Source organism: Callionymus lyra, chromosome 10, assembly GCF_982586985.1.
Source record: "Callionymus lyra chromosome 10, fCalLyr1.hap1.1, whole genome shotgun sequence".
NCBI lineage: Eukaryota > Metazoa > Chordata > Actinopteri > Syngnathiformes > Callionymidae > Callionymus > Callionymus lyra.
The window spans coordinates 4,214,427-4,240,000 of NC_141827.1; the positions used below are offsets into that span (position 1 = coordinate 4,214,427).

Below are 25,574 nucleotides of genomic sequence, written 5' to 3' on the forward strand. Positions count from 1 at the left end.
CCTTTATATGTGTGTATTAGTGTCTATAAGTGTGTGTGTGTATATGTCTATGTGTGTGTGTGTGTGTGTATTAGTGTCTATATGTGTGTGTGTGCCTATATACGTGTGTATTAGTGTTTCTGAACCCACTCATCAAAAAGGCCACATTTTAGCCTTGGTTTTTACTCTTGGTCTGAACGTTTCTAATGTATCTGTTCATGATGTCCATCTGAGATCATTCTCTTGTTTTTATCTGTTCAGGATTTGCTTGATTTTCTGGAACTCCTGTTGTGTTATCAGTGTTATCTTGACCTTTAGAGTATATACTTTATTGAATATTGTTTTGATTGTTTAAGCGCTTTGTGACCCTGGTCTGAAAAAGCGCTATATAAATACAAATTACTTACTTACTTACTTGTTTAACCTGGACTTCACCCCTGAACCTAAGCCTTTGAAAGTTAGGTCTCAGAGGCGTGTCATCTCAGCTGATACTGCAGTAAGTCTTTCCTTTGATGACTGTCCAGACGTGGACAGTTTGATTCACTGTTTCACTGATCATTGTGTTGAAATACTGGATCAAGTGGCATCTGTTAAATCGAACTTGAAAATTCAGAAAAAACGGTGCCCTTGGACAAATGAAGATCTCCTGAGTCTGAAGAGACTGTGGAAAGACTGAGCGTCTCTGGAAGTCCACTAAACTTGAGGGGCACAGACTTCACCTCAGGGATCTGATGTCTTCTTACAGTGAGATGGTGGAAACTGCTAGATCTGATTACATCAGAAAACTGGTAGGAGCAAATAAGAAAAACCCCAAAGTTTTGTTTGACACGATTAATTCTCTTGTGTCTCCTGCTCCTCAAATCACGCCTGTCTTCTGTGAAGCTGACAGCAATGATTGTTGAGGTTTTTCATTGACAAAATTAAATTGATCAAAGAGAAAATCTCTCCCCCTTTGTTTGGAACCCCTACTGTCTCTGAGCCCCTCTCCTCCTCTTGGTCCTCCTTCACTACTTACTTACTTATATATATGTGTGTGTGCGTCCGTGTGTGTGTGCGTGTGCGTGTGTGCGTGTGTGCGTGTGTGCGTGTGTGCGTGTGTGTGTCTGATGATCTACTGACTCCTTCAAGAAACATGTTGCTTCATAAATGATATTTTTATTAAAATAAATATGATGACATCATCATCATCATCATCATCATCATCAACGTTAGAAAAGATGTGAAAACCAAAGAAAACATAAAAACATCTAAAACGAAACATGTACAGTTTGTCAAGAAGGTTCTGGAAGACGTTTTCTTCTGGACCAGGTTCTGGTCGGACCCGGACAAATCATGATCGATAAAAGACTATTTACATGTGGACCAGGAGCTGCGTCAGTGAGACCAGATAAAAGACTAGAGTCCGTTGAACCGGGACCCGGGCCAGCTCTGGTACTGGTGGTTGGGGGGGCGGGTCGGGTCCAAGCTGTGCCGGTTCTGTTGTGACCAGACCAGAGCGGGTGATGCCGCAGGGATCAGACCGGCCTGCCAGGAGTTCATGCAGCCACCCGGAGACGCCCCGGGGACTCCCCCCGCCATGTGGTCTGGGTACAGGGGTGTGTGGGGGTGGGAGGTCCAGCTGGACGGGGACTTGTAGAAGGATCTGGGTCGAGGCTGCCGGTGCTCCAGTCGAGGGATGGGTTGTTCGTAGGACTTGACCAGAGTCTGGACTGAACCTGAGGAAGACGTGAGACCTGGTCCTCCTTCAGTCCCAGGATCACTACACACAAGAGACACACACTCTTAGTCATTATCACAGTGAGTGTGTATGTTTGTGTATATATGTGTGCGTCTGTGTGTCTACATATGTGTGTTTCTATGTGTGTGTGTGTGTATGTTTGTATATATGAGTGTGTATATATGTGAGTGTGTGTGTGTTTCTATATGTATGTGTGTCTATATGTGTGTGTCTATGTGTATGTGGGTCTACACGATTGTGTGTCTATACAAGTGTGTGCTTTTCTGTATTTACAAAACATTGTTAATATATTTTAATGTACAAAACAAAAAAATACATTTGTAAAACTTTGATTTCAACGCTGCCATCTAGTGGCTGTTTTGTGAATCGCAGGGAGATTTACAAGTGAGTTTGTCTCAGAATAAACTTGTAAGTGCAAGTTTGTATGTGTGGGGTCAGAGGTCAAAGGTACCTGGGGTCAGCCACACAGCTGGTACTGGAGTCACACTGGTCTTCAGCAGGACGTGGACTGGAGTCTCCCGGTGCGTGTTCTGGTTCTGAAGTGTCCGGAGGCGTCGAGGAGAGTCGGGCCGACCTGTAGTTGTGAATCGCCTCCAGCATGTCCAGGCGTGCGGACGGTTCCGTCTTCTCCGGCGCCAGCTGCGAGTGGATGGAGTCCAGAGTGTCCATGACGCCTTGAGCGTGGGGGTCCGAGCGGGCCGACCCGTCCGGGGAGGAGGTTCTGTTCTGGGGGGTCTGGGAGCGAAGCTGCTGCTTCTGGGCCTGACGCTCGGCCCGCAGGTGAGAGATGGCCTGATGCAGGATCTCCAGCTCCGTCTCCGAGGGGCTCAGGATGACAGGTTCTGGTGCTGGAGGAGGAGCAGGAGGAGAGCAGGAGTCCTCGGGTGGATCCAGAGCCTCGGGCTGATGAAGGTCTGAGGAGAAACATTGTGTTCGTGAAGGAGAAGAATCATGTGACGCACACACATGATGAGGGGATGAAAGAGACGACAGTATTTGAGATGAAGAAACGATAGAAACAGTTACTCACTGGTCTACGCGTCTAAAGCAAAGCCCGTCAAGAATGAAGAGGTTTTAGTCGAGAGAGAAACAAACAACCAAATTATTCAGTGATCGTTTCACACAAACTTGTAACAATATTTGTCATTAAATGTTATTGTGATCGAACTTTGATTATGCATGTGTGTGTGTGTGTGTGTGTGTGTGTGTGTGTGTGTATACATATATATACGTGTGTTTGTACATTTATGCAGTGTCTATGTGGACATATGCGTGTGTATTTATGCATAAGTGTGTGTGTATATTTAAGCACGAGTGTGTATTTGTATAATGCATGTGTGTGTGTGCATTAATGCATCTATTTGTGTATGTGTGTTTCTGTGTGTTTATTCATGCATGTCTGAATATATGCATGCATGTGGGTGTATTTATGCATGAGTGTGTATGTGTGTGAATTTATGCATGCATGTGTATATACGCCTTTGTGTGTGTATTTATGCATGGGTGTGTATGTGTGTGTATTTATGCATGTGTGTGTATTTATGCATGCATGTGTATATATGCATTTGTGTGTGTTTATTTATGCACAAGTGTGTATTTATGCAAGAATGTGTATGTGTGTATGTGTGCACGATTGTGTGTCTTCACTGTTCATACACATGGAAATAACCTTAAAGTTATAAAAACCTCATGAGAAAAAGTTAAATTTTTCTTTATGATACAAACGACAAAAACATACATGATGATAAAAACATATATGTTTATAGTTTTATGATTGAATAATTACGTGTCATTTGAATCATTTAAAAATAAACTAAAACAATGGGTGAGAACGTGTTGCACATGTTTTAAAGGAGTTTTCTTGAGTATCAAATAATCATTATAGTAGAAATAATGAGGAATCGAACAGGAGCCTTGAGGGACGCCGTAAATAACGAGCGATGTTGAAGAGAAGGAGCACCTTTAGCAGACAGCAGGTCCTCCATGATGAACAGCTTCTCCTTGGTGTCGTGGTAACCCACGCGCTGGGTGAAGTTCTCCAGGACCTCTTTGAAGGTGGCCACGAGGATTCCTTTGCTGGAGAAGGTCTGGACGTTGACGTAACGATGCTCTGGACGAAGAGACGACATGAGGACGCGAGGCTCGTGGGCGCGAGCAAGCGGAGACGCACCTGCCAGGAAGACGGTGTGTCTGAAGGGAGTGTATCTGCTCTGCAGCTCCAGCAGACAGTCCAGGTCGGGCGACGACGGGTTGTGGTCACAGTGGTGGTCCGGGAGCAGCTCCATGATCTGGCGCTGGTGGTAGATGGAGACCACCTCCAGCAGCTTGGCGGCGTCGCGTCTGAACCTGGGGGGACGGAGACATGAGGGGAGGTTCTCTCGCCGGAGCGTCCTTGCGTCCTCACCTGGCCTGTTCCTTCAACTTCCTGTGGGTCTTGCTGTGGACCTTCCACCTCCAGACGCTCTGAGGAGAACTTTGCTTCTCCAGGAACATCAGCACTTCTGCCAGACGCTCTGCAGGACAAAGATTCCACACGTTCTACGAATATTTTTGTGACCAGCAGGGGGCGACACTACACATGAGTAGTGGGGGGGCAAGAAAATATGAATGTTATTGGTTTATATGGTTTATAAATAGTTATAAACTGAGTAAAATTATTATTATTATTTCAGTATTGAAGATTAAAATGCAAATATTGAGTGTGTATTAACTTTTCAGTTGCAATTAAACTTCCCGCCGCTAGGTGGCCGACAGCAAGAAGAATGAAATAAGGTCCAGGCGGATGACTGAGAACTAGGGGATACAGTCGACTCCAGCAGCTTTTAGTCTATTTATTTTCTTGTAACTGAGCATTAGAAGACTTTGTCTGACACATTATATTTTATTCTTATCATATTAATTTTATTGTTTATATTTCAATAAACTTTTTTTAAATTACAATTAAAATTTAATTAAACAAACAATGATGACTGAGGACGAGAGGATACAGTGAGTCCAGCAGCTTTTAAAGCTGATGTTTGGACATATTTTGGTTTGAAAACAAATGAAAGTAGTTACGACTTCGTCAAGAGTCATGTGGTCTGTAAATACTACAACACCAGAGTCAAGTACTGGACAATACTACACATATATACTTGTTACTATAGTATCACAACACCAGTCAAGTACTGGACAATACTATACATATATCCTTGTTACTACACTATCACAACACCAGAGTCAAGTACTGGACAATACTACACATATATACTTGTAACTACACCATCACAACACCAGAGTCAAGTACTGGACAATACTACACATATATACTTGTTACTATAGTATCACAACACCAGTCAAGTACTGGACAATACTATACATATATCCTTGTTACTACACTATCACAACACCAGAGTCAAGTACTGGACAATACTACACATATATACTTGTTACTACACCATCACAACACCAGAGTCAAGTACTGGACAATACTACACATATATACTTGTTACTACACTATCACAGCACCAGAGTCAAGTACTGGACAATACTACACATATATCCTTGTTACTACACTATCACAACACCAGAGTCAAGTACTGGACAATACTACACATATATACTTGTTACTACACTATCACAACACCAGAGTCAAGTACTGGACAATACTACACATATATACTTGTTACTACACTATCACAGCACCAGAGTCAAGTACTGGACAATACTACACATATATACTTGTTACTACACTATCACAACACCAGAGTCAAGTACTGGACAATACTACACATATATACTTGTTACTACACTATCACAACACCAGAGTCAAGTACTGGACAATACTACACATATATACTTGTTACTACACTATCACAACACCAGAGTCAAGTACTGGACAATACTACATATATATACTTGTTACTACACAGTATATCGTATTGTTGAGCATGAATCGTGATACTTATCGTATCATCAGATTGTTGACAATACACATCATAATAAGTAGTTTATAACAGTGAAATGATCTTAGTGACAACATTTTAAAAGAAGTGGCTCTTCAAGGTCACAGCAGGTGTAAAGGTCAGTAGGTACTACATGTACATGTAAACATATTTACATCGTAAACAATCAGATAATGAAGGTAAAATGTACTTGAATGTCAAGTATTTCGGTGATCTGGTTGAAGTGGTCGACGCACCGTGAGTCATGAAGTCAGGGTTCAGGACCAGGTCGTCCGAGACGATGCAGCCGCCGCAGACGAAGATCTCGTTCCAGATGTTGTCCCTGATGTTGGCCAGAGAGTCGACGCCGACAAACTGCACGGACCGGTGTCGTTTCAGGGCGACCAGATCCGGGATCTAACCACAAACACAACCATGAAGAGTTATATAATGTTAAAATAATGTCTTAGACAAAGTAACACGTACCTTGTGGACGTGCACTGATATGTCCTTGTTCTTGATGACGACCAACAGTCGACTGTCCCGAGCCTCCTGCTTGAGGAACATCACAGGGTTCTGCTCCACACACCCTTGTCTCAGGAGGAACTCCTGGCATGAACACGGTCAATACAGACGTCACTCATCAGATCATGGTTCACAAAACTCTTGTTACAAACAGATGATTAACTTGATCAGAACTTAGTTTAAAACCGTAACTAAAGCACCAACGCTACTTATGGTGCAAAACAACACAGTGAACTCCCATGATGCCTTTCTGCATATTGCTCTACCAGGTGACTGTTGATTGGTCGCTACGATACATACAGTTGCAGAGAGAAGATCTCTAGACAAACTACTGTCAATCATGGATGATAACATCATCCTCTGAACACAAATGCTCCTCCCATTATGCAACACTAATAGACTCATTCATTCCTCGTGTTATTAGATCGTTTGATTCTGAGTTTGAGTTCGAAAAAATGACATTATTCCATGTTAATCTTTGCATCCTTTTCGTTGATCCATGTTCTTTATCTTTACATTTAGATTGTGTCATCTTGCACTTTTTATTGCACCTTGTTCTAGTTTTTATGAATCCAACGTCTGTGTTGCTATGAGCTGGAAAAAATAATTTTCACAAAGGAGACCTCTGGTGGGATCAATAAAGTTCATCTCGTCCATCTATCAATACTGTATGGATATTGTGCGTATATGATGATATGTCCGAAGAGATCGACAGCTGTGATTGGTTGACTGGGCGGCAAAGCATTATGGGAGCTGTTCACCGTCACTAGGGTTGTTGAGAGGGACGACTACTCATGCAATAACAAATAAATAAAGTTAAATGATCTTTGATAGTTTTGAACAAACAGAAACTTTAATATTCACTACTTCATGGATACCACGTCTGTATGTAACCCCCATACAAAAGTGTATATAAATATCGTGGGATACTTCCTCACCTTGATCTCTGCGATGGATTCGTCGTCCGGCGTCAGGCTGTGAATATAGAAGTGTGGCGTGCTGCGCTTGATGTCCTTCACGATCTCCAGCAGGTTGTGCAGCAAGTCGGGCTGCAGTCGACTGATCAGGGAGCTCAGGGGGGCCGACCCGTCTTCAGGGTCCCGCGCTGGACTTGGTACAAACTCTGGACTCGCCTGGACCTCGTCGGGCGGACGGGCCTCTTTGAAACCCATGTGCTCGACCGAGGCTGACGTGGAGGGAACGGTCAGTCCGGTGCTGCTGTCTGGATCCAGGTAGGCGTCCCTGGTTATGGTGGAACACGCTTGTGGGGACCCATGAGGCTGTCGGGGTTCATAGGGAGGTGATGGTTGAGCACTGGAGCTGGTTACAGGACCAGGAGGACTCGATTGTCGCGGGCGCGTCATCGAGCGCGGAGCTCGACTCGAGTCTTCTTCGTCCATCGTTCTCTCGTCCGACCCTTGAGAGCCGTTCTCACACACCGATGCCCGGATGTTCCCCAGGAACCGGCTGACTCTGCAGGCCAGCGAGGATTCGGTGTGACGGCTCCCTGGCGTCCCTGCAGGCCAGCGGACGTCATATTTCTCTGTGACACTCCTCTGCAGGGAGGCCACGTAGTGCTGGACTCTGGCGTCAGGACGCGAGGATGGACGGGACAAGCGAGGGAACGAAGCAGGTTTCTCTCGGTGAGCGACGCGTCGGGTCGTGTAGGAAATGTTCTGCGTCTGAAGGAGCTGCTGCACCGACGCGCTGAAGTCCAGCTGATACTTGTCGAAGATCCTGCTGATGTCCTTGGATGTCGAGAGTTCACACGAGTTCACGAGAGAAGGTTCGTCAGCGTCTTTATTCGAGGGATCATCGGTGACTTGAGGTCGAAGGTCGAAGCCCTCGCTCGGCTCTTCTTCCATCTCCTCCGTTCGATCGGGCACGACGACCGCATCGGAGTCCATCGCCTCCTCCTCGTTCTCCGTCTCCTCGCTGATGATCATCAGCCCCTCGTCTGAATCCTGGTCCGAATCTGGCGGCGACCTGATGGTGGTCCTCGCCGGGGCGACGTGTTTGGACACCTTCGTGGTCACGACAGGAGACGGTTCTTCAGGCAACTCTTGCCTCTTCTGAAGTCTGGGATCCACGTTCTTGGATGAGCCTGAGAGAAGACAGGAAGAGGATTTTACTGACTTGGGAACAGGTTCAAGAGGACTTCAGAGTCCGTAGGGGGGAGAGAGGGGGAGAGAAAGGTGTTTAGATAATCGTCTTTCCAAGGCCACACTGGGGGAGTTTAGATTGATTGATTACAGATGTTTAGCAATAAAAAAAAGAACATATTTTACACCTCGAGACTCAAAGGGAAGATTTATCTTTCAATCTTGGCATAAACTCCAAGTTGGTCTCAGTTGGTATGAACCGAAAGCATTTCGACGAGCGTCCAGCAGGTATGTAGCATTATCTCGCGTTATGATATATTCAGCTGAAGATACAATATATTTCAGGATACCCTGAATATTAGTGACATTTTTTCCAATTTTCTTTTGGTTAAATAAGTGAATTGAAAGCCAAACTGTGTCCAAACATCAGCTTGAAAAGCTAATGGAGTCAGCTGTATCCTCTCATCCTCAGTCGACACAGAGATTTCGCTGGATTTCATTGTTCCTTTGGCAGCAGTTTAATTGCAACACAAAAGTGAACAAACACTGTGAATACTTGCATGTTGATTGATGATAAATAAATAATTATTTTTTAAAATAATCAAATTATATTATTTTATACACAGCTAATTGAAAAGATCTATGATGTAAACAAAACCTAGGATAGAATTTTGTCGCAGCAATTTAGAATAAAAGAAGGAAATACAAATAAGTTGTTTCTGATAAAAAAGTTTCTGATACTAAGGAAATAAAATAGAAACAAATAAGATAAAAGTGAAATTGAATAACGATATACTGTAGTATCGCTAAAAATAAATTAATAGAGAAATAAAAATCGATTTATATTATTGTAACAAGTTTTTCTGACACGCCAATCGTCCAGTTTGCGACTGGTGTCTCCAGCACGAAGCCAGAGTGTTGGAACTTTGCAATAGACCAGGAATCCACCAGTTTCAAACAGAAGAACTGTGGCTATGATAGATCCTAATGAGTCCCTGAGTCTATTAGTGTTGCACCTGGAAGGGACTACAGATGAAAATAAATGGAAGCTAAATCTGGTGATTCTGAGAGCTGTAATACTGTAATAAACTAATAAATAATAATAAAAAAATAAGGTGTCCACATCTTCCGTGGAGCCTTCCAGACACAAGGACCCTTTGGACAATTCTTTGAGTTCGAAAATGTGACGATTGCCAGATCCATGGTTGTTGAACTCTTATTCTCCTTTTTTTGTCTTCCTTTCTTTTCCAATTATGTTTTCCCTTTTCATATTTATAGTCGGGATTTTGAATTAAATTATAGGCATTTAATCTTAATGTTTTCATTTAATATTCATTGTGAATGTTTCTCTTCCCTCATAGATGTATTACATACATTTAATTGAGAATATTTATAAAGATTCTACACAAAATCAAAAAATTAGAAAATGATGTACAATTTATCCCTAAATTATTACTGCCAGAACAAAGTGAAAAAAAACAAGTCACAATTGAATCACGTTCAAAGCAGAACTACACAAACACTGAATGTGTTTCTTGAAGCGTCAGTACATTTAAAAAGTACACGTTTGGCTGCAGTAATCCGAGAACACCTTCTCAGTACAACAGACGTGTTACCTGTTGGTTCCCTGAGGACGGTCGAGCCGAGAAGCCACTTGTTCGCACCATCTGTCGGTGGGCTCGTCTTGTGGAGCTCATTAGAGGGAGCGCTGAGCAGGTGCGAGGGGTCGGGGGTCACACCGGGGAGCCCCGGCACTCGGGGAGGGCTGGGGGGTCGAGCCGCAGCGGTACCTTCAGGCGGGCTTTTGGGCGGAGACTTGCGGACGCGGCGCTCCAGGGACGACCACTGCGACGGCGAGTAGGGGGGGTTCTGCTCGGGTGACGGACTCTCCGACGGGGACGGGGGAGGGCTGGGTTCGGGGGAGGGGCACGGGGAGGGGGACGCGGGTCGACCGGGTGTCAGAGTATCACTCTCCCAGAGGGGGGATCCTGCTGTAGTGTCATCCGTCGCCATGGCGAGGTGATGAAACCGAGGGTCTTGAGGGAGGTTCCCGTCGGGCTGGTCGTACCTGTCAGAACTGAGACCTGCAGACACGAGATTATAAACGTGTTATTACCAGACAGTGACGACTCTTAGATTTATAACTGTGGTAGAAATGACGGCAGAAGACGACTGTGACACGAGGTAAAGAAACACATTCATGTATGTCACACCTGTGATGGGAACAAGGACCCAGGGGATTTCCCACTCTTCCTCCTCCTCCTCGTCCTCCTCCTCATACACTTCAGTTTTCCTCTTCTTGCGTCCTCCTTTCTTGTGGTTCAACTCCCCGGTGAGCGAGATGGGACTGAATCCCTCCAGACTGCTGTTGCTTTCTGCCGTTTGCTCCTGAAACACCAAACAAACACACAAATGAAGGATTTGATCGTAACTGGAGAGACTTCTTACTCAACATGGAATCATCAACAACTACATCAACATGTATTTGAAACGACAAAAGCTCGTTTTCACCTCCAGCTCCTCCTGCTTCCTCAGGTCCATGTCACAGTTGGTGGGAAGGCCCAGCTTCGAGGCGAGCTTGTTGAAGGGAAACGCATCTTTTCTTTCCTCCTCCTGCAGCGCGTCCCGGTGGTCAGTGGCTCGCAGACATCGCCTCAGATCTGTCGGCAGATCACACGTCAATATCTTCGTGGTGAGTCACGGTGGAGAAGAACGCTCACCTGTCAGAAGGTTCACGAGCTTCGTGGTCATTTCTGTTCCGTCCTCGCGGAGCCCAGCGTCCTGCAGACCCAGAGAGTTCATCAGAGAGCCGAGGCTGGAGGGCGCGGCCGCCGAGGGAAGGAAATCAACTGGAACGATGGAGGAAAAGTTACTCAGAAAACTGCACAACTTTTCAATTTACTTTAACCAACATTACTGAGTGCACTTTGTTTTCTTGTCGGCATGTGATTTAAAGTTATTTTATTTATAAACAGCACATCTTGAAAATAAAGCTAAAATAAGCCAATTTATTAATTATGAGAATGAAAAAAAATCAGGTGATTAAGAATGTAGAATAAAAATATGGGGAATTTAAGGAAAAATTACTAAATATGTTATTGTTATTATTATTATTTTGGCTAAATAACTAAAAAACATAAACGTTTTTATGACATAAGGCTTAAAGGGCAAGGCTTAGTAAAGTAAGAAAATTAAGAATTGAAGTTTGGAGTTGGAAAATACTGCTTGTATACAAAAATATGATGTAAGGAATATAGATGCGAATAAAACATGTAAAGTAGTCAAACGTTGCATTTTATTACACCAGTATTATCATTTTCTAATTATAATTTCTAAATATAATTAATTTACTTTGATGTTTCTACTATCAGGGACTCACTGACTCACGGGTTTCCATTGAAAATCTACCTGGAACTCGGTCTTTTCCCGGCGACTCCTGCGACGCCTTGAGATATTTGACGGTTCTCTCGGCCGTCTTCTGCTCCAGCTTCCTCTTCCGCTCGGAGCCCATCAAGCCGTCCTTTCCTTCCTCTCTCTTCACCTCATTGGCTGCGTTCTGCTTACACAGGAGGACTCGTGCGACGACTTGTTGAATCTGGCGGACAGAAAACAAACGATGAAGCTTCAGCCACTGAGAGACGAGAAAGTGTTTCACCTTCTGCGAGTTTGACAGATCGTCGGAAGCTTTTGCTTCTGCTGCTCCTCCAGACTTCTTCGTCTTCTCGGGGGCGCAGTGAGTCTCCACCTGCTTCCTGGCCCGGCTCAAGGACAGCTGGTAGGTGGCGGGTTGGTACAGGTAGGAGCTCAGGTAGCCCTCCATCGTCAGCCGGTGGGGTTTGGGGACAGGAAATGGGACCCCGGGCTCATCGAGATCCACATCATAGTCACCCATGGGGTACGGCTGGACCTGAGGAGGAGAAGAAGTCAAGTTATTTAATAAATACAGTTTAATTCTTTTTCAAATCGATAACCTCTGTACTGTTTTTTTTTTCTCACTATAATTTCCCTCACTCCTCTCCTTATCCATCTGTCTACCCCCCCATCCTTCCTCCCAGCCGGTCAAAGCGGCAGGTCGTCAACAATGAGTCTGGTTCCGCTCGAGGTTTCTGCTTCTAAAAGGAAGTTTTTCCTCGCCATTGCTCACTGTACAGTGTTTTGTTTCTTGCTCTTTGTTGAATTGCTGGATCTATTTTTCCTTAATCAACTGTAGTCTTATTTCAACTGTATAGTGTCTTGAGATAACTTTGTTATGATAAGACACTTTAAATAAAATTGAATTGAATTGAATTACTGTGTCGCACGTCTACTGTCATTGTACTATTAGTATTATTATTATGTTATATTTCTTATTTTTAAATGTGAATGGTTTTATCTTTTACCATTATTGTAGTTTTCTTTTTTATTACTATAATTTTCTAATTATTATTATTTTTTCTTTTTAAACATTATTTTTTACATGTAAATTTGACTCATATGGAAGTATAAACGTTGAATAATAACATTGAATGGTTCATTTTAAACATTGTTAAAACATCTTTAATGTAAAATATTTATTGAAATGTTGTTCATTTCTTGAGCTTTCAATTATTTTCTTATTTCTATATTTCAATTTATTCTTATTCTTATCCTCTACTTTAAATATCCTGATGCTAATCCGTAGTGTGTTTTTCTTCTTGTGTGTTTTATTTTATTTTTTGTTTTTATTTTTATTTTATTCTATTGTATTTTGTTAATAGTGTTCAATTTCTAATTGTGTAAATAATTTGTATATTTTTAAGATCGTTTTTATTTTATTTTGTATTATCTCTTTTATTTTTATTTTTTTCCTTGCACTTTATTTTTTTAAACTGCGCTGTTGTGAAAGTGTGTTTCCCCCTCTGGGGATGAATAAAGCTTTTCTATTCTATTCTATTCAATCATTTTAACACACGGTACATTTTCTTTTAATTTTTTGCCTTTGTACTTGTATTTCACTTTTATTTTGAATTTCTAAGTAATGCAATAGTTAATGTGAAACTGCTGAGCTAATACTATGTTTATTCAATACATATTTTAATGTATTTTAGTTCATAAAATTAACAATTCAAGTTTGCGTTTGATGGAAACCTTTAGAATTAGATGATTCACGACGTGAAACGGCGACAAAGATGCCAAAAATAGTTAAATGGTATTTTATTTTAAAGAGTCAAATCACAATTCAGACAAACGTGAAGATTTCATGTTACAACGTACGACTTTAAACCAACCCTTTTCTTTGAGTTTTCAGCACTAACACATAACACACAGAACATTCAATTGTTTAATGATTGGAATCAGAAAATCAAACTCTACAGTATGGTTGAAAAAAAACGTATATCATTAAAAAAAGTAAATATTTAAACCATATAAAATCAATTTAAAACAAAATAGACATTGATTTTGCTAAAATAAAAATCTGTTCTTTAAGAAAAATCCTCAGAAACTAATGTTCTGTGTTTAAAAAACGGATCGACTGTGAAATACCTTTGCGTCGGTCTGACCGGACAGGTACTCCCAGGCGTGCTGCTCCACACCGGCCGCCAGCTCGGGAGGAGGGTTTCCTCGCGCCTTGATCAGAGCGTGGTGAAGCGCCGGGATGAACTGATGCGGGATCAACTTGGAAATGGAAGGCGGCGTGACGGAGGAGGGACTGACGGACGAGGCTGGCGAGCAGGTTTCACAGACTCGGTGTTATTTTGTTGAGCATTAATGACCATCGGCGCGTCGAAGACTCACTAGAGTTGACTCCACTGGTGTCGGTGAAGACGAACAGAGCCTGGAGACGTCTTTTCCAGCCTTCAGCTCTCTCTGCAACACATGCACTCATGGCATCAATAACCACGTCGCTCTCGTGAGGAAGGTTTCCATGACCGGCCTCACCGTGTGGTGCAGTCATCTGACCGTTGGTCAGGAAGAAGAGAAACCCACGATCGGTCAGTGGAGTCACCAGAACCTGAAAGAACAAAAAATAACACGGTTTCACCACATTTGATCAAATATCCAAAATAAATCGACCATCATGTGACTCAAGTAAAAAAAAACGATTTATTTTTATTACTGTATAAGTTTTCAGCTTGTTTTGTAAAACTAAGCAGCTTTAAAAACTCAATATAATAATAATAATAATAATAATAATAATAATAATAATAATCTCTATTTATATAGCGCCTTTACTCAAAGTATTATGGAATAAGCTCCTTGGCAGAGGTATGCTCCATTTTTAGTTGTTTTCTAGTTTTCCCTCTGTAATGATTCAGTGGAAATGCTTTTAGTTGTAACTTATGATAATGTGAAAATAAATGTTACTATTCGGGTTTCCTACAGTTTAAGTTAGTAAAATCAATGACTTTTGAAATACCATTTGAAATAAAGGACAACTGGACGATCAACTCAAATTAAAAAAACAAACAAACAAAAAAACACTTCATAAATGGTTGATGCATATATACATCCTGCCATGTACACTGCTTTGCTAACAGCCATGAAGAGAATCGTTTGTTGGAGTCAACTCTCGTTGAATTTACATCTTCACATGTTTCCAAAAGCAAAGTTTCCACGAAGTTTCTACCGTTTTGTTATTAAATTAATGCCAATTAAGTCTTTGTTTTGTAGATTCATGAACATGTCTTTTAAGAATCTAGGGAAACCCTCAAGAACCTCAATACTCAACGGAACTCACCGCCTTCTTGACCTCCAGCTCCTGCAGCAGCCTCGCCACACCCGTCGAGGAACGACCTCTATCCACGACCTCTAACAGGCTGCAGCAGCGACCGGCCTTCACGACTGGAAGAAGATATCAAAGCAAAGGAGACGTTTTAAGACGTCGTCACGTTGACGGATCATCAGATGTGAGGCGTTGAGATGCGTCTTCCTGAGATACACGACTAAAGTATCGCCTGCAGGATCAACAATCACCTTCTTTGCTGCTGTCGTTGTAGAGCTTGAGCGACAGCAGCTCAGACGGCAGGACTCGGCTCAGACTGTTCAGCCTCATCGCCACGATCTCCAACTTCTCAGGCCTGAAGGAGACGAATGCACAAGAAAAAGTTCAATCAAAAATAGCAACATTTTCTACTATCAACAAATCCATCCAAGGATACAAAGTAACCATAAAACGATCCAACAAGTGACACACTCACAGTTTGCGGGGCAGGATGGGAGGGAAGGGGGAACCGAACGCGACCTGGTAAAGAACCCGGTTTCCTTTCACCAAATCTCCGCTCCATACAGTGAACTGGTGTCGCTCTGTGAGCAGAACAAGAAAATATAAAGGACGCCATTGGTTGTCACACGTTTTTTTTATTACTAGATTTGAACACGATACTTTTACTATCAAAACAGTTTTCACAAGTAATAAATGCACTTGTTGTCGTTACTGATATGATATCAGGGTTATTGATTTGTATGAATACTTTAATTTATAATGACTACTTTCAACGTTCTTGTGTTTTACGACAAATGTCTCGGTTCTAAAAAAAAAAGAAGTTATTAAAGCTATTTTTTCAACGTAAACAAACCTTGTTTGGACTCTGACGGATGACTGTTCAATCTGTTGATGAAAACAGATACAGTTCATTTACTTCGGTAAATACGAGGAGAAATACAAACTAACATAATAACTAATATATTTTTTTAGGGTTCACTACCTGAGAGGAGTCAGGGGTTTGTTGGCGAGCGGAAGGTTCCCCTTAAAGCTGAAGGAGACGACAGCGTACGGACAGACCTGACGGGGGCGCTGGAGCAGCTCAGCGAAGGAATACTCGTAGAAGTATTGCTGGAACAATCGCACACAAAACGTTTACTGGTCAAGTTTAAATTGAGTGAAACCCTGAACTTAGAAGAGATTTTGTTGGTTGGTTACCTGCGTGAGCTCAAAGGCGCGAAACGAAGCCAGAGACGTGACACTGCTGGCATTCTTGGACACGTGGAGGTCAAAACGAGGCGTCGGATCGATGACCATCTTCAGATTCTCTTGGATGCTCTTGACTTTGCCCTGAAGGCGAACATGAGGATTTCACAGTGAAAAAAACATTTAAAGAAAAGCATGATTGACTTCATTTTGACGTTAGTCTCAAATGTATTTACTCTTTGATGACAACGACCAGTAGAAGATACTTCTCTAGAGTTTATTACTTCATGATTTCTCAGCATGTTTTCTCAGAACCTTCAAGCGTGGAACAGTAATTGCTGACCCCGGGGAGGTCGGCCTCAACGTGCCCTCGAGCCCCACAGGAAGTTATTTACCTTCATCACTTTGAAGATCAGGATCTCTCCTGCGGCTCCAGGTGTGAGAGGAATACTTTGGAGGATGTCAGAGTACTTGGACAGGTAGACACCTGGAACAACACGGACACACCGTCGTGTTGAACGTGAGAAGGTCATCATTTCAAACACGGTCTTCATCGTCAGTGATAACACATTTAATGGATAAAAACCTCAGATTGTTTAAAGTTTATCAGTGTTTCATGAAGCGAAAACATGTTAGAACCGTTTTCATGCTTGTAAATGTTGTACCTTTCATTGGACTGCCGAGCAGCGTCAGCCAGCTGGCTCCCACCATCAAGCCCTTCTCACACAGATGAAGAAGCTACAAGAGATGATTTCAGCAAAGACTTCAGTTGCATGGAAGACTTCTGGTTGATGGTCTGTAGAGAATCCAGAATTCTGTACCTTCGATGAATCAGTCGACATAAAACAGTAACTGTCCTCCAGCTCCTTCTCTGTCCTTCCATCAGCCTTCATCTCCTTCCTTTTCTCCATGAACTGAAACACATTCATCAATGAATCCACAACAGAAACAAAATAGAAGCATCAAATGGGTGCCTTGAATAGTGACATATTATAGATATTATCAAGGATTACTTAGAACAGATGTTAAGATTTTAGTGTAATAAATAAAACAAAATATATACATTTTCTATGAAGTCTCACCTCTTCTAGAAGCCGCTTACAGTGGATGACTCGAGGGTTGCTGTAGGTGAAACAACCGTCCGAGTTGGTTTCCAAGAAGTTGTTGTTCAAAATCTTCACAATGTTTTCGAACTCTCTGGAACTCGAGGAGACGAACTGGAGCAAATCTGAAGGCAATAGAAAACAACATGAGGATCATATCTCGCTCCGTCAAGTTCATACAAAGTAAGTCATTTATATTTATAGAACGCTTTTCTAGACCAGGGTCACAAAGCGCTTAAAAAAATCAAAACAATACTCAATAAAATAAATACTTAAAAGGTCAAGATAACACCAAGAACAACCCAGGAGTCTCAGAGAATCAAGGTCGAATAAAAATGTCTTGAGATGTTTCTTGAAGGAGTCAGTAGATCATCAAACACAGATGTTTCTTGAAGGAGTCAGTAGATCATCAAACACAGATGTTTCTTGAAGGAGTCAGTAGATCATCAAACACAGATGTTTCTTGAAGGAGTCAGTAGATCATCAAACACAGATGTTTCTTGAAGGAGTCAGTAGATCATCAAACACAGATGTTTCTTGAAGGAGTCAGTAGATCATCAAACACAGATGTTTCTTGAAGGAGTCAGTAGATCATCAAACACAGATGTTTCTTGAAGGAGTCAGTAGATCATCAAACACAGATGTTTCTTGAAGGAGTCAGTAGATCATCAAACACAGAGATGGTTCCAAAGCTTAGGAGCAACAGTCTGGAAGGATTTCTCTCCTCTGGTCCTGAGGTTCAGGAACCATCAGTAGATTCTGATCCACAGACCTCAGAGCCCGAGCTGGGGTGTAAGTCTGGATCAGATCACTGAAGGTGTTTTCATCACTGCTTGTATGGGACATGAACGTTGGGAGCGAAGATGTCTTTGTGTGATGTTCTTTAAATTGCTAAACCTAAACTTTTGAGGTTCATAAATAATTCAGGTTTGTGTTTGGAGTAAAGACAAGACATGACTTGTGGAACCTAAGATACAACGGGGAATTACCAGCTCCGAGAGAAATTTAAAAAATGTGACTGGACTAGAAAGTGTCTTCAGTATCAAACTCTTCTTAAATGATTGTGACATCAAACGAAACCCATTCTTTAAGTCAGTTTCATAACCTGATGGGTTTATAGGTGTAAAAGTCATTGATATTATTTCAGTACTTTTAGCAACTGAACCGTCAACACCACAGAAACATTCCTGCGTCGTTTTTAAAAGACTGGCAATAAACGCGTTATCGTGCATTGTTACGCTCATAAAGGGCGTGGACGTGAAAAAGAAATGAAAGGTGGTTCTTGTCTTATTTCTGCCAACCGAAGATCAACTCCCGCCAGCGCGTGTTTCTAATCATCGTTCATCGTGTCTGTAAACCTGTTCCAGCCTGGTTGTGACGCAGCTGTGAAACTAAATAAGAAGCGTGAAGGAGACACAGATCGTTGGTGTTCACTGAGATTGTTTGAGCGTCTCTACGGTCTGAGTGTCTCTACGGTCTGAGTGTCTCTACGGTCTGAGTGTCTCTACGGTCCGAGCGTCTCTACGGTCTGAGTGTCTCTACGGTCTGAGCGTCTCTACGGTCTGAGCGTCTCTACGGTCTGAGCGTCTCTACGGTCTGAGTGTCTCTACGGTCTGAGCGTCTCTACGGTCTGAGTGTCTCTACGGTCTGAGCGTCTCTACGGTCTGAGTGTCTCTACGGTCTGAGCGTCTCTACGGTCCGAGCGTCTCTACGGTCCGAGCGTCTCTACGGTCTGAGCGTCTCTACGGTCTGAGCGTCTCTACGGTCTGAGCGTCTCTACGGTCTGAGCGTCTCTACGGTCTGAGCGTCTCTACGGTCTGAGTGTCTCTACGGTCTGAGTGTCTCTACGGTCTGAGCGTCTCTACGGTCTGAGTGTCTCTACGGTCTGAGTGTCTCTACGGTCTGAGTGTCTCTACGGTCTGAGCGTCTCTACGGTCTGAGCGTCTCTACGGTCTGAGCGTCTCTACGGTCTGAGTGTCTCTACGGTCTGAGCGTCTCTACGGTCTGAGCGTCTCTACGGTCTGAGCGTCTCTACGGTCTGAGTGTCTCTACGGTCTGAGTGTCTCTACGGTCTGAGTGTCTCTACGGTCTGAGCGTCTCTACGGTCTGAGTGTCTCTATGGTCTGAGTGTCTCTACGGTCTGAGCGTCTCTACGGTCTGAGCGTCTCTACGGTCTGAGTGTCTCTACGGTCTGAGCGTCTCTACGGTCTGAGTGTCTCTACGGTCTGAGCGTCTCTACGGTCTGAGCGTCTCTACGGTCTGAGTGTCTCTACGGTCTGAGCGTCTCTACGGTCTGAGCGTCTCTACGGTCTGAGCGTCTCTACGGTCTGAGCGTCTCTACGGTCTGAGTGTCTCCCCTCGCGAGTAACAAGTTTGGACTCTGGTTGTTCTTCACTCTGTCCAGGCATCGAGAACTTGACAAATTCTCCTAACAGTGACCAGTTCTTTTTTTTCCTCCACAGAATTGTTGGTGATTTTAGAAAAAAAAATTAAATCGAAGAGAAAAATGTTTCTATTATAATTGTAAAACATTTTATTTGGAGGCGCCTTTCTTGGCACACAAGACCACTGAAAACAATATTAAAATAAAAATAACCAAACTAAAATCACTTTAAAAAGAAGCAGCAATAAAATCAAATCAATTGAATAAAACAGTGACACACACTGAGTATATGAAACTATGGCGACTGTACAATCTTTTCTACCTGGACATCTCCTCTCTTTGAGGTCAGTCCAGAAGAGTTTTATATAATCCTGGTGAATGAATGGTTTTGTATTTTGTACCTACAATGTAATTACTTGTTATCCTGCAAGACAATCACTTTAAAAAGAAAGATGGAAGAAAAACAAAAGTATAAAATGTGTATCTCTTTTTCTTTTTATACAATGTTGACAAATTGTATCTATTACTTTTGTTTTTATTTGCAAACGCCAATCATTATTATGAGGAATAACTAAGCATTCAAAAATAGTCTATATCTCAGTTTTTTGTTTCGTTATTCTTCATATCATTGAGAAGAGTTTATTCTGAAGGATGTACTAGTATTTATAAGATGACAGTACAAGAAAGATGTTACTTAGTCTGTAATGATTCTGTATAAAGAGCCAGGTTTTTAACCAAATACTAAGGAAACGTTTCAAATAAATCTATAAACGTGCAAAAAATGTATGGTAAGTGTCTTTTTTTTAGGAATTGAGAACAAGTATTTAAGTGAGTTAGAAGTTTGTGATAAACACTCAAAACTGTCAAAATATTCTCCAGTAATAGTAGCAGAGTCTTCTTTTCCTGGATTCATAACCCTGTTTAAGACAGATGAGATTTATGTTTTGTTTTTTTAAATAATATAACATGTCTGGGTCCAGTGTTTACAAGACACAGTTAAATCCCTGATGTGGATCCTGGAGCTTCATGTGTCAAAACAAAAAGTTCTTCTGACCGTTGAGCGGGTCTCACCTATGTTCTCCTGCGTCTTCCTGGGTATCTGGAACTTCTTCGTCTCGGTAGGCATGTGTCTCTGGTGGACCGCCGGGGGCAGAGAGCATCTCCTCGCCATCTTCTTGCCCTGCAGGGCGGCTCGGTTCCGCTCTCTGTCCGGGACGATCTCGAGCCCATCGTCTTCCAGCAGCAGCACGTTAGCTTTAGCCGTTAGCTCCGCGTCTGCAGACACTCGCCTCGGACGAGTCGCTCCTCTGCGGGCAGCAGCCTCCGACATGGCGGGACACTCCGGCGAGTCTTCACGGTGGTCACCCGGTCTCGGTCTGTGGTTTACATGAATCCGCGGGACCGCTGGAACCTCGTCTTTGTCGGCGTCAAAAAACCATATCAACACAGAAGCAACGCCATGACGCTTCTTCCTCTGCTGCTGCTGATGCAGGGAGGTTGACTCAGAGGTGGCTCTACACTGCCACCTGTCGGGGGGGACGCGTTACTACGGGAGTCGCAGTGAGTCCGTTTATTGACATTTTCTGTTAAATAAATAAATGTTTTGTAATTATTAATTGCAAAAATAGATGAGACAATACGTAAAAAAGACTTGACTGGACTAGTTAATCAATAATATGTCAATCTATGGTTGTTTCAAAGTATTAATTTCATTGGAATTTATTTAATTTGGCAAATGTTCTTTATATCACAGTGATTTTATGTCATGGTTTATACATGATAAAACAAAAAGGTCGTGGAAACGATGTCAACACCCGTGGCTGACATATAAATATGTGGAAAGTCGATCAAATAAACCAGAAAAAGAAATAAAAGTCACATAAATAAATCACTTGAAATCATTGAATTTTGAATCTTTCAAAAACACTTAACAGCATTTTTCAAGAGTGTGTCTGAGTTCCTCAAATCAATGATTGTATCACGAGCTCCGTGAAATAACAAAAGTTTCCTTCATTCATATACATATGTAGATAATATACATTTGTTATTCATACATGGAAATAAACAAACAGAGTCACTCAGCGAAGGTGGTCACATGATCAGTAGGTCCATCTTTAGAAGAACTTCATCGCCGACTTGTGATTCTGGGATGTTTTCTGTGGCTTGAAAATACTTTATTCCAATAATGACCCAGATTATTTGTAGTACTCATGGCGACCTGTGTGTGTTTAGTTTGTGGCACCATGTGTGTGTGTTTAGCATGTGTTTGTCTACAAAAGGTTGAGTATCTTTCGTGGACTTGTGTTCGTCTGCAGTGAACGTGAGCAACACTTTTTTTTACATTCAAAGTCACTGACAAGTTTGACTCTTTGGTGTCAGCATCTGAAGACGTTGACCTCAGAGTTGTCCTCAACATCTCTCATGTCCTCAACATCTCTCATGTCCTCAACATCTCTCATGTCCTCCTCTGGACGAGCAGAGGCCGACACAGAGTCTTGAACTTCACTAGATCTCCGTTCCTCTTCCGTCACAACCTCCACCTCCAGGCCCGGGACCTCCTCCATCTCTTCTCCTGCATCGACTGCTTTGGTCTGATCGTCCTCCACGTCAAGTTTGTCTTCCGCCGAACCAAGTGGTGTTTCTGTCCCCGAGACACGCGAACCCTGGTGGACGCTGTGGAGCTGCAGGGGTTCAGGAGCAGAGACGGCGGCGTCCGTGGGCTGCAGGGGTTCAGGAGCAGAGACGGCGGCGTCCGTGGGCTGCAGGGGTTCAGGAGCAGAGACGGCGGCGTCCGTGGGCTGCAGGGGTTCAGGAGCAGAGACGGCGGCGTCCGTGGGCTGCAGCGCCGCAGCCTCCTTGGCTTGTCGGATGCAGTTGATCCACTGCTGCTTGTTGAAGGCGTCGCTGGCCTGGAAGCAGTGACTCTGCAGCTGAGAGCCGGCGCGGTACCAGACGCGGAAAAAGTTCTTTGCTGTGATGAAAAAGAATCATCATTAAGAAATTAACAGATTCATGTTTTCGTGATAATAAAGACATTATAAACAACATTTTGATTAGTAAATATTTTAAAGTATATTAGTTTCATCAGAATATTGAATTAATTTCACATTTCAAATGTTGAAACCTTTTATTTCTTTAATTAAAAATGTTTTCAGGCATTGATTTATTTTTATTAATTCATTAATTCATTACAATATTAAGTTTAATTTGTTTTTATTGATTAACAGAATTCAATAATATTTACAGTATATTGACAGATTATATTTTTTTAAATGAATAATTGAATAAAAAAAGTTTTAAAGATATACAATATCTTTAAGAGAGTACCGAGCTACTTGATCATACTTTCAGCCAATCCTGCGAAGCGCAGACGATCATGTGACTGCGTGATCAAGTCGCTTTGCACTATTATACGTTTCTATATTAAATTTAAAAGGATGGAACCCGATTTCTTGTAGAAATATTCAGATTTACTCATTTAATAATTGAAAATATAACACAGAATTCAATGCTTTAAACACATTTGAATAAAAATAATTGACGTTCAATATTTGAAATGTTAAATATTGTGACTTCACTGATGTACTTCCATATACATCTGCAGAAACACTGACTCACTGCGTTCGTTGTTGCTGAAGGCTCCTCGGATGGACCCGCCTACTCTCATCTCCCCGTCACTCAGGTCCTCCAGGTCCAGCTCCAGGATGGGGATGGGCTGTCGGCAGAGCTGGTACCTGACCAGGTGGTCGTTCAGCGACGTGGAGCGAGTGACGACCAGGACGTCCTGGAAGAGGAACACGTGGAGCTTCTGCAGAGAAGACGAGATATGAGGTGATTTTTAAAAAGTTTTCCCGACAACAAAGTCAGTTTTAAAACATTATTATTGACCAATTCCTGTTTCTGAAAGTCATATCCATATGGGTTTGCCCCATGGACTCCTCCCAACTGCCTATAGAAGTATATCAGTGACATCAGAACATTGATTTGTTTAATTTAACATTTCAAATGTTGAAACTTTTTATGTTTATGCATTCGGGTATTTTCTTAAATAATTGCATAAATACTATATTTAAAAGTGGAATTAGTTTTTCTTGAATAATTAAATTCTCTAATTTGTCTTTGAATTTTTTTTTTTAAATAATTATATTAAAAGAAACTGTTTTTTCAAAATAATTAATTTTGTTTTATCTATTATCTATTTCATATTCTTATTCCAGTATTTCATAAATATATATTTTTTAATATAATATTTTTTCATTTAATGCCTTTTAAATTAAATATAAAAATGTTGGTATAATAGTATAATCTATTTGTTGATGAGGCTTCATGAAACAGTGTCATTATCTTCAGAGTCCACTAGATGGCGTCTCTGCACTCTTTTCCTTTGTTCTAATGAAAACATCCCTTTTAAAGTGATGGCGCCACCTACTGACCTCTAACCAACATGAAACGGCTTCATGAAGCTTCATCAACACATGACTAGTATAATCCTCCATAATGAGTGAACGCTCACGAGCTTCTATGTCGTCACATGATCGTCTGCACTTCACATGATTGGCTGAAAGTAACTCGGTTTTCTTTTGTAATTTTCTGGTGACACAATTATATTAACTTTTTCACATTGAATTTAAAGGGCTACAATTTTTTTTTTTTATTGAATTTAGTTTTTTTTATGAATAATTAGAATTAGAATATCAAACTATGTAAAGAAAAACATTAGATATAGAAAATATTGAATTGAATGGTACAAGAAATCATTCAATATTCTCATGTATATCCGTACAACAGCATGATTGGTTGAATGCGAACTGATCGAAGGAGACGTGAAGGATGATCTGACCAGTCCTCGGTTGTTCTTCAGCTCTCCGTGGCAGCTGAGGGTCTTGGACCGTTCGATGAGTTCGTGCCTCGGACCCTCCTCTGTGTACAAGAGTCGGTCCTTGTAGTACTGACACTCGGACTCCCCCGTCTGCCTGTTGATGTCGGCCACCACGTTCTGGACCACCACCATCTGAGGAGGGTTGACAACTGTTGAGATACACTATGGTTGTGCAGGACGTGAAACGGTCCACAATGCTTTGCCGCCCAGCCAAACCATCACAGTCCACGTTCTACTTTTGCCGTGTCAACATGGACGCAGAATTTAAAGACAGTATTGTAGCGAACAAACGGAGGTAACTTGAGTCGAAAGGCATGATGGGAGTTCAGCGTTGGCACCGTAAGTAAAGAGGGTCCCAGAAACAAATCCTCTTTACCGCTTCGTCCAGGTGTTGTCGGTCCGGGTGGTCGTTGGGCGTGTGCTTGAGGATCTCCCTCAGGAGCAACGGGTACTTGACCAGACGACTGCGAGGGATGTCCAGGAAGTTCCACAGGTCCAGCTTCCTGCTGAAGGGAGACTGGAGGCAGCGCTGCAGGAAGTCCTGCACTCGGAGGTCCTGCTTCTTCTGGTCCAGCAGAGCTTTGGCCTTCACCTGGTTGCTGCAGTACGGCGTGTAGGCGGAGAGACACGGCAGCTGCAGAGACACGCTGGTGGTTCAAGGACGTCCACGGCCTTCACTGCATGTAACAAGAGAAGAACCGTGGCTCACCCACGACGTCAGGATGTGTCCCACGTGTTCGGTGGTGCCGTCCACTTTCCTGGCGTCTCTGAGGCGACTCGTCAGGTCTGAAGAAGAACCAGACGTTAAGGTAAGGTAAGGTAAAACTTTATTGATCCCTCAGGAGGTCTCCTTTGGGAAATTGTTTAAGAGCTTCTATGGAAGTATTTCAGAGTCAGAAGCAGTATAAATGAAATAATACGAATGAAATCAAAAGAGGTTAATAAAATAAAACATTTAAATAAAAAAATACAATACCATACAATGGCATATAAATAACTAATTCATAATTAATACAAATAAATGAAATACATGACAATAATAAATAAAATAATTAAATTTTTTTTTATATTGAAA

General features: G+C 42.2%; 2 protein-coding genes across 6 annotated transcripts in view; both read right to left on the reverse strand.

Annotated features, from left to right (window-relative positions):
• Positions 1-1,114: 1,114 nt before the first annotated feature.
• LOC148069941 (protein TASOR-like) lies at positions 1,115-21,093 on the reverse strand. Its single transcript, XM_087801105.1, has 28 exons — positions 20,692-21,093; positions 17,217-17,362; positions 16,956-17,048; positions 16,800-16,872; positions 16,530-16,621; positions 16,147-16,278; positions 15,932-16,059; positions 15,803-15,834; positions 15,425-15,530; positions 15,201-15,304; positions 14,965-15,068; positions 14,166-14,238; positions 14,022-14,093; positions 13,770-13,948; positions 11,923-12,174; positions 11,676-11,862; positions 10,988-11,116; positions 10,779-10,927; positions 10,481-10,655; positions 9,884-10,351; positions 7,104-8,269; positions 6,127-6,249; positions 5,898-6,057; positions 4,122-4,230; positions 3,888-4,063; positions 3,678-3,827; positions 2,169-2,631; positions 1,115-1,738 (listed from the first exon to the last, which is right to left on the reverse strand). The coding sequence occupies exons 1-28, from the start codon at positions 20,948-20,950 to the stop codon at positions 1,375-1,377; spliced, it is 5,664 nt and encodes a 1,887-aa protein (XP_087657231.1). The 5' UTR covers positions 20,951-21,093; the 3' UTR covers positions 1,115-1,374.
• Positions 21,094-21,325: 232 nt separating this feature from the next.
• arhgef3 (Rho guanine nucleotide exchange factor 3) overlaps positions 21,326-25,574 on the reverse strand; it is a 27,324-nt gene continuing 23,075 nt past the window's right edge. For all 5 annotated transcript variants that reach the window (XM_087800948.1, XM_087800949.1, XM_087800947.1 and 2 more), the window contains 5 exons: positions 25,209-25,285; positions 24,876-25,133; positions 24,461-24,631; positions 23,239-23,428; positions 21,326-22,591 (listed from right to left, as the gene is read on the reverse strand). In XM_087800948.1, coding sequence (XP_087657074.1) covers positions 21,996-22,591; positions 23,239-23,428; positions 24,461-24,631; positions 24,876-25,133; positions 25,209-25,285 — 1,292 coding nt within the window. In that variant the 3' untranslated portion in view covers positions 21,326-21,995. The remainder of the gene's footprint in view (positions 22,592-23,238; positions 23,429-24,460; positions 24,632-24,875; positions 25,134-25,208; positions 25,286-25,574) is intronic.